The sequence below is a fragment of the Lipophrys pholis genome (assembly GCF_963383615.2).
Source record: "Lipophrys pholis genome assembly, chromosome: 5".
Lineage (NCBI taxonomy): Eukaryota > Metazoa > Chordata > Actinopteri > Blenniiformes > Blenniidae > Lipophrys > Lipophrys pholis.
In genome coordinates, this window is record NC_137628.1 from 8,435,642 (window position 1) to 8,443,893 (window position 8,252).

The window sequence follows — 8,252 nt, forward strand, 5'->3', positions numbered from 1 at the left end:
GAAGAAAACAAAAGATGAACATACCTTGGTTTTCCTCAAGCGAGCGTTACATCTTTGATCTGGTCGTCTGTCTGCGGGTTTGTTTGCTGGTTTAGTGGCATGTTCCCTCTCCCTCCCTGCGCCTTCCACTTCCCGTGACCTTTGCCCTCTTCATGCACAACCTGCAACCTGTGTCTATTTACTGCCACCAAGTGGCCAACAACTGTGGAAGTGGCTATCAGAGGGCAGCAGATCTCTTCTACCTGAAGCAGTGGCACAGTTTGAGTTAGGTACTTATTGGGTAGGGTATTCATTTCAATATATTTCAGTTACTAAAGTAAAAAATAACAACAACATGCTAATTTTGGGTTTGCGATCATTTTAAGATCTGGGGGGGAAAAAGGGAACTTTATCATACAGCAGTTTATATTGGTTCTTAAATTTACAAGCAACAACACAATAACTTCTTTCAAAAATAAATTAATTAAATAAATTAATAACAATAATAACAATAACAATCATAATGATATTAATAATAATAATAATAATCATGATGACACACTAATGTGTGTGTGTGTGTGTGATTTGACACTTTTTTGTTCATTATATGATTCCTTATGTGTTCATTCATAGTTTTCATGACTTCAGTGCGAATCTACAATGTAAATCGTCAAGAAAATAAAGAGAAAAAAAAGCACTGAATGAGAAGGTGCATCCAAACCTTTACCTGGTAGCGTATACCCCTCCCACAAGCGTTGGAGATTTTCAAATGTTGAATATTTGGTTTGCAGTGAGGTTTAAGACCAGCAAACTTCCACTCAGGATCTACAAGGTCACCATGGAAATAAAGAAGATGCAAATGAAAAGGAAAGTTCTTCAGTTGCCACTGAAATTGTTTTGCATTGTTTTGCAGGACATTTCTTGATGCTTTTGATCGCTGCGACCACAACTTCAGAGATTTGGATTGGGTCTCGTAATCCAGGTAAGAAAATATTACTAACGCTACTACCACTACTACCACTACTACTACTACTATTACTACTGATAGTAATGGAGTTGTTGTTTGATGGTAATAATTTGCTCAGTGAGCAGGGCAGCGAGACTGAGAACCTTCATCTACAGAATCATCCCTGTGTCACCTTTTCCAGTGATTTAGGCCCCGTGTACAACATTTTCAAGTGAAAAACACCATGTTTTTTGCATTTTCATTTCACAAAAGAGTCACCTTCACGCAGCAGTGTTTTGAAAACGATGTCCATTTACACAGAAACGGCGGGAACACTGAAAACGATGTCGTTTGCATGCAAGGCCACTGGATTTTGAAATTGTTTTGTTGGGTGTAGGAGTAGGGTGTGTATCGGAGTTCACGGACAAACCAAACAGGTATTTGCTCATTTGGGTGTCACTGCAAAATGAAACCAAAGATTTGACAATAAACGGTTGTCTTTCTTTAATAACTAATAACAACAAACAGGTTGTTAGGCAGAGAAGCCATTCACTAAGTCTTGCTGGGGGAGTTCGCGGGCCAACTGGTGTTTGCTGCGTCATTTCAGCAACACAAAGAGAAATTCCTCCCGTGAGTTATCTGAAATCTCTGTGTACAAGAGTTTGAATCAGGTTTTATTAGCTTTTCTTGGACTCTAACCAAAATAAATGCTGTCGTCACATGTTTAGCTTTTATAGACTTTGAATATAACCCACTCACAGAGCTTTTGTTTGTGTTATTAATAAATCCAGATTGTTGTTTTTTTTGTATAGACATGATCTTTGTAAAACACAAAACTGATTTTTGAACGCTTGGGATGTACGAAAAACATGAAAACAAACAACATTGACATTTTTTACCTTCTTTAAAGAACCCAAAGATTTCCACTTTTCCACTGATAACAAATTCTGTGGATGTCCTCTTTGATTCTTGATTCATCAAAACATCACAATAAAGACAACTGCTGCAGAACATGCCCATTCTCCACGACAAAAAATAAAAATAGATCCGAAAAGTTTGGAAAACACTGGACTAGGGACGGAACTTCCTGTTTGTGGATTTAAGGATTCATTTGAATCCATAATTCTGACTGTTTGTACAAAAAGGAAATAAACATTCTGCTGTATTTCACTTTTGATTATTGCTGGATATTTGGGTTTCTATTTTTTGTCATTTCTTTTAAAGCCTAAAGAGCCCACGCCTACATGCGTTTCCGTGAATCACGTTTGTCCGGTTGATTGACGTTTTCTCTGCCGCAGCTTGCAAAAAATAGGATGAGCTCTTGAAAACAAAACAATATATTTTTGGCGTTTAATAACAAAAAAACAAGCTGAAAAGTGATTAATTCACTTAAATAGTAAATTGGTTAATGAAATGGGATCAGTTTCAACTGAAATATTGTTCTTTGTAAGACTTTGATTTATTGACATTATTACGTCCGCCAAAGACACAATAACATCGTCGGTGTATATTAGTCTGTCTGTCGGTATGTCTTTTAGCAAGATTATGTCAAAACTACTGCACGGATTTTGTCGAAATTTTCACCACAGATAGATATTAGGCCATGAAAGAGTCCATAAAATTTTAGACTTGATCAAAAAAAAAATAATAATATTTTGAGTCCAGGTTAACCTTTGGCGGATGTCAGAAATCTCTGATTGCTCTTGTTTAAGTTATATAATGTTTCACTCTTTGCTTTGTTCTGCTATAATCAAGTGCATTTTCATCAAAATGGGAAAAGTGATTTTTGGATTTAAAATCGTTTACAGTAAATGTAACCGCGTATTAGTGATTCGGCATTTCTTTGAAACTGCAAATACCACTCCTCAATTCAGAAAGGCTTCGTGTAAAGTTTTCACCGTTTACAGGAAATCATGCCTCAATCGATTCTGCAGAAACAAAACCTGAGCCAGAGACCTGAGCCGACCTTGGAAGAATCAGATTCTTCTCAAGATACAGCACCGCTGCATTCATCTTCACATTTTTGCTGAGTCATAATGAAGGCATGTCTCTCAACACAATGAGGCGTAAGCCAGATATAAGACGCAGCATCACACAATATGTGGCAGGTTTCGCTCAAGCTGTTTGTTGATATCCTCAACTCAACCTCACATCATCTGCAACTCAAGGTAACAACATGTATAAACTAAATATGATTTAACATTTTATTTAAAAAAAATTTTGCTTGCCCATAGAAGGTATGTGCTGTTGTTTTAAAGTTTATCAGTCTTGGTGAGTGGCTGCTCAACCTCATCAGGGGGGTTAAATTCTGAGAAATACTTTTCTCACAAGGTTAAAACAAAAGTATCCAATGATTTTCCGTTATATGTAAACTGGCATGTTCTCCCTGTGCATGCATTAAGGTTCATTGGGGACTCTAAATAGCCTTTAGGTGTGAGTTTGCGGTTATTTGTTTTTATTTACGTGATATGTTTTTTACAAAAAAGAGACTGATAAGTATCACCTCAATAAATGTTTTTTTAAGGATATTATTATAATTTTCATATTTATTTAACAAAGCAAATGGTAAATTGTCATTATCGCAATGTATCTAGAGCTCTTTAGTTTAGTATTAAAAAAATATAAATACAAAATAAAAGGTAAAGCCCATTGACCTATTTGAAAATATAGATAACAAACTATTAATGTTTGTTTTAGAAGAGTCTGAGCACAGCCATTGTCCTCCCAAACTAAATCTGATTGTTGTTTCGGGTAGTGCTGCTATGCAGCTACGCTGTTTAGAATTTGCCCTCGAATCAGATAGGTGTGTTGACATGCCATTTAGGTCTGACAGAGATATTTAAAGTTTCTGCTATTGATTCTGGGCAGGGACAGTATAGCAACAGCAGGATTTAGGTGTGCTGTTCTCTCAAGTGTCAAAGTGAACAATGCAATTTGAAAGCAATATTTATAATTCAAATTATGCAATCTAAATTCAGTTTGGTTTTTTTTTATTTTCCTTTGGGTGACACAAGAATCCTTCCTTGGGCATAGAAGATGGTTGGAATAAGATGGTGATAATAGCATTGTGACACAAACAGTGATTTTTTTTATTTTTTTTTTCTTCAAATAAATGACTAACATTGGTGTTTTGCCTTCATTTCTTCAGGTGATTGAAAAAAGACATCTATGATGGAAAGCGACTTACCAGAAACAGTTTCCACTGATGGCAGTGATGAAGACCTGCTCGAATACATTCGGCAAAACCAGAAATCCACCAACACACAGCTCTTCTCAATTCTGACTCTGCTGAATGCTTATGTTCCTGGCTCATACCTGTCGATGCAAGTGTGCCGACGGATCCTCGGACCACCTGATCCCATCCATGGTGGGCCCCCGTTTGAAAAAAGAATGACACCCTTTACTGACTTTATCAGTGCAGCCACACCTGGTCAAGTGTGTATGCGCGACCAAAAGGTAGCGCAAAAATTTGTGGAGGAACTGAACATGTTAGGGATTAACAGAAGTACCACAGCCAAGCAACTCCTGCGCTTTCTTTGTGAAGGTGAGGCACAACCAGACATGGTGGACATGGTGAAGGAGTTACTAATAAAGAGAGAGATGACAGAGGAAAGCCAGGAGATGTTTTCCAGGTTGATCAGTGACATACTGGAGCAAGAGAAATGTTCTCAGGCTGTGTCTGTTTTGGAAACAGCATCAGAGATATTCAGACATGTTCCTATTTATCCACAAACAATCGCTCGTCTGTGCTACCTTATAAAAAAGGACTATGAAACGGCAGCAAAATGGGCAGAGAGAGCCATCAAAAGAGACCCACGCAACTCTTATGTGGCCGACACGCTCGGGCAGGTTTATAAGAACCGTTTGAGAAGCGCATGTAAAGAAAGGAATGACCAGAGATCCCAGGGAAGCACAGGTCTTCTTCGAGTCCAAAAATATGCCAATGAAGCCTGGAAGGCCTTCAAAGAAGTTGAGGAAAAAGCTATGGAAGAAGTGGGCTCAGAGGAAGCGGATCCTGATGGCCTTGTCAGGACGTCAGCTTCTTTCAACAACAGAGGCCATTTTGGTTTCATTCAAGTGGCGGAGATAGTTTTCGAGAAGCTAACTCCTGAGCGAAACCTGAGCGAGGAAGTTGAAGAAAAGTTTGAGTTTTTTGAGTGGTATCTCACCTACTCCATGCCAGACGTGAAAACGCTGGAGCCGCCTTACTTCTGGAGGGACATCGCACTTTGTTATAGACACTACACAGGAAGGGCGGCAGGCAACTCCACCAGCATCCCGGGGCTTCTGGATTTTCTGAACCATGGCCTTTTCCCACCGAGAAGAAGACGAGATGAGGTTCACAGAATAACTGCTGAACTGGAAGGTATTGCAGAGGGCTTGAAAATCGCATATCAGGAAGATCGTGACGATGTCGTCACGGCCATGCGGTACATCCTTTCAAACATCATCCTGAGCAACAGGAGGCATGATAGTCCTCAGCTTGCACGGTTGACGCGACTACAAACAATAATTCGCAGATTCTTCGACAAGCAACCGACACAACCGCCACAACCAGAGTTTTACCTTCTGGCTCTGATGCTGCTTTGGCCTGAGGGGCCGCTTCAAAAGGCACAGCAAGAGGCTGTTGATGAAGTGAAAGGACAGGCTGCAGAGGACGACGAGTCAAACGACAAGGACACGGATGAGGATGAAGAAACAGAACAAGAAGCTCCTCTGCCTCCTGACCTGCAGCAACATGTCAGATCCATGAAGAATGCATTTGAGGGCACGTATACCAAATACCTCCGCGGCCGCTACCTTCTCCCACTGTTCTTCCTGGGGACGGGCCATGGATTGAGCAAATGGATTCACAAATCAAGACTGGATGCAATTGTGGAGGAAGAGTTTGAATCTCAGTTGGCAGAACAAGATGAGAGACAGAAGACAGAGATGATTAATGGCATATGGTTTGACCGGAGGGTGTGGCAAATCCAGAGAATCAGAGATCTCCTCCGTCCGGTCCAAGTGGAGTCACATCAGTTTTCTCCGATACCAGAGTCGGTGGGGCAAGAAGTTTCAGTTAGAGTGGGAGGGCAGGAACTTCAGGCCAAAAGAGAAGTTGGGTCACCTCAGACATCTGAGCTTTTCTATCTCTACTTCAACATTGAGGGTCCGGTCGTCATCAATGTTCCAACCCCACATGATGAACAGTGACTGGAAGCACTTTGGGCAGGGACATGAAACGCATCAACATGACGACTTAATTCACTGTTACAATGCAGCCAAACTGAGCTGCTGATTGTTGATTTTGGAAGAGAAAATTGGATGGAACCATATAAAACCAGTGGTTTTGGGGGTTGTTGTTTTTTGGGGTTTTTTGCCGGTGGCTTAACGACAAGGTGAAATGTAACTTTTAAGGGGTTGAATTACGTGTATAGAAATATTCTACATGATCAAGGTGGATGGAGTCATAAATCACATTGTTTATAATTCAGAGTTAGCATTTTTCATCATTTTCAACAAACTTGATGACAGTTTTATTATGCTCTTTTATAGAATTGGTGACGATATAGCAACACACAATTCTGTTGCTTGTGTGTGGGGTTTTTTTAAATTCTGTTTGCACTTTTTGATGTGTTCATGGAAACATATATTCAATATATACATTATTCGATGTAAACATTCTGTCCTTGGGTCATTAAAGAGATTGGGATATGTTATGATTTGCTGTTTTTCTGGCGAATGCATTAATTCATTACTTCCGTATAATCTGACATAAACTGCTGCAAATTTAAAAGTTTCTTTAAACCCCCCGATTTTTCTTTAGAAATGTATACGTATTTTTATGTGTAATTCAAAGTTTTATCAGATTTGTCATTGATATCAAAACCCCCAAAAAACAAGTAGGCTTTGTAAACAGAACAAGAAAAACAAACAAAACAACAAAAAGCCAGGTCAGCAGATGGTCAAACATCACTACATACATACATACGTGTGTGTGTGTGTGTGTGTGTGTGTGTGTGTGTGTGTGTGTGTGTGTGTGTGTGTGTGTGTGTGTGTGTGTGTGTGTGTGTGTGTGTGTGTGTGTGTGTGTGTGTGTGTGTGTGTGTGTGTGTGTGTGTGTGTGTGTCTGTGTGTGTGTGTGCAGCTATAAATTAATCTGGCGCTGCAGTTACAACAAATTCTAAACAGATGTAAGGACAATAAAAATATTGGTTCAAGGCTGCTCAGTGTTCCATTTTTAAATGTATTTATTTTACACAACGAAATCAGTCACTCCCATCTACAATGTTTTCAACTTGATCACTTTTAAAGTCAAAACAAAAGGGAGTTCACTCACTAGACAAAAAAGACAAAAGCATCTCCAGGATCAAATAAATAACAATCGAGAACAAAGAAAGAAATCAGTATATAACGAGACACTGATACTGAACCGGCTCCCAATACATTTTATGAAAATGAAACAAAGACCTAAATACTGTATATGTTTCAACAGGATAATACAGAAAATGACAAAACCATATTTTAAAATATGTCTTGGGGTTGAAATATTTAGGCTTGACAGCATATATGGTGCAAAAATCAAAGCTGCAAAAAAATACAGTACATATTGTCATACATACATAAAGACCATGAAAGGGAGATTCATCCTTTCAAAGCAATGCACAGTTTAATTAAAACGAACAACTCTAATTCATTGCGGGCCGCCAGAAATGTTGCTACCGGCCGCTAAAAGTGCGGCCCGCGGGCCGCACTTTGGGAACCCATGACTTACAAAATGAAAAGCAAATGAGTTTGAAAACGTTCATGTACATCAGCCTTATGTTGGAATTTTGAATTTCCATGTAGGTTGATGAGACCCATAAAGAGTAAACTCTTACGAAATGAGTGCATTTACTTTCTCTGACCAGAGCAGGTATATTGCAATGATAGTGAGTGTCGGGGAACTTTATCTCAAACTGATCCCGCAAAGAGCTTCAGGTGGAACTCAGATGTAGAATCAAGTTTTTAATCTCTTAATAAATCTCATTTCAGTTTGACCCAACTCACACACTCATGTAGAATACTGACGTGTTCTGAAACACTCACTCTTTGTGGAACGCTCACACACTCTGCAACTCCCACGTATTCTACAACACACACATTCGAGAACTCTTACACGTTGTTGAATTCACACATATTCTAGAACTCTGATAACGTATGAGAACACTCAAACATTCTCGAAGTCTCACACATTCTACAAGCCTCTTGTCGTCCAGAACATATGATTGTAAGAGCTGCTGACTGAGCTGCTGGTCAGCCGTGGGGTGGAAAATCGAGGTCTGCAGATTTCAATGGAACTTTG

The 8,252-nt window shown here is 39.4% G+C and overlaps 1 protein-coding gene across 2 annotated transcripts; it reads left to right on the forward strand.

Moving 5' to 3' along the window:
* Positions 1-2,986: 2,986 nt before the first annotated feature.
* LOC308110487 (sterile alpha motif domain-containing protein 9-like) lies at positions 2,987-7,132 on the forward strand. Of its 2 annotated transcripts, XM_080464796.1 has the most exons (3): positions 2,987-3,093; positions 3,940-3,978; positions 4,074-6,626. In XM_080464796.1, exon 3 carries the CDS (start codon positions 4,094-4,096, stop codon positions 6,119-6,121), a length of 2,028 nt encoding a protein of 675 aa, XP_080320922.1. In that variant the 5' UTR covers positions 2,987-3,093; positions 3,940-3,978; positions 4,074-4,093; the 3' UTR covers positions 6,122-6,626. The 2 variants fall into 2 exon arrangements, with proteins under 2 accessions (XP_080320922.1, XP_080320921.1); XM_080464795.1 differs by lacking the exon at positions 3,940-3,978 and having other exon boundaries at positions 2,999-3,093; positions 4,074-7,132.
* Positions 7,133-8,252: the final 1,120 nt, after the last annotated feature.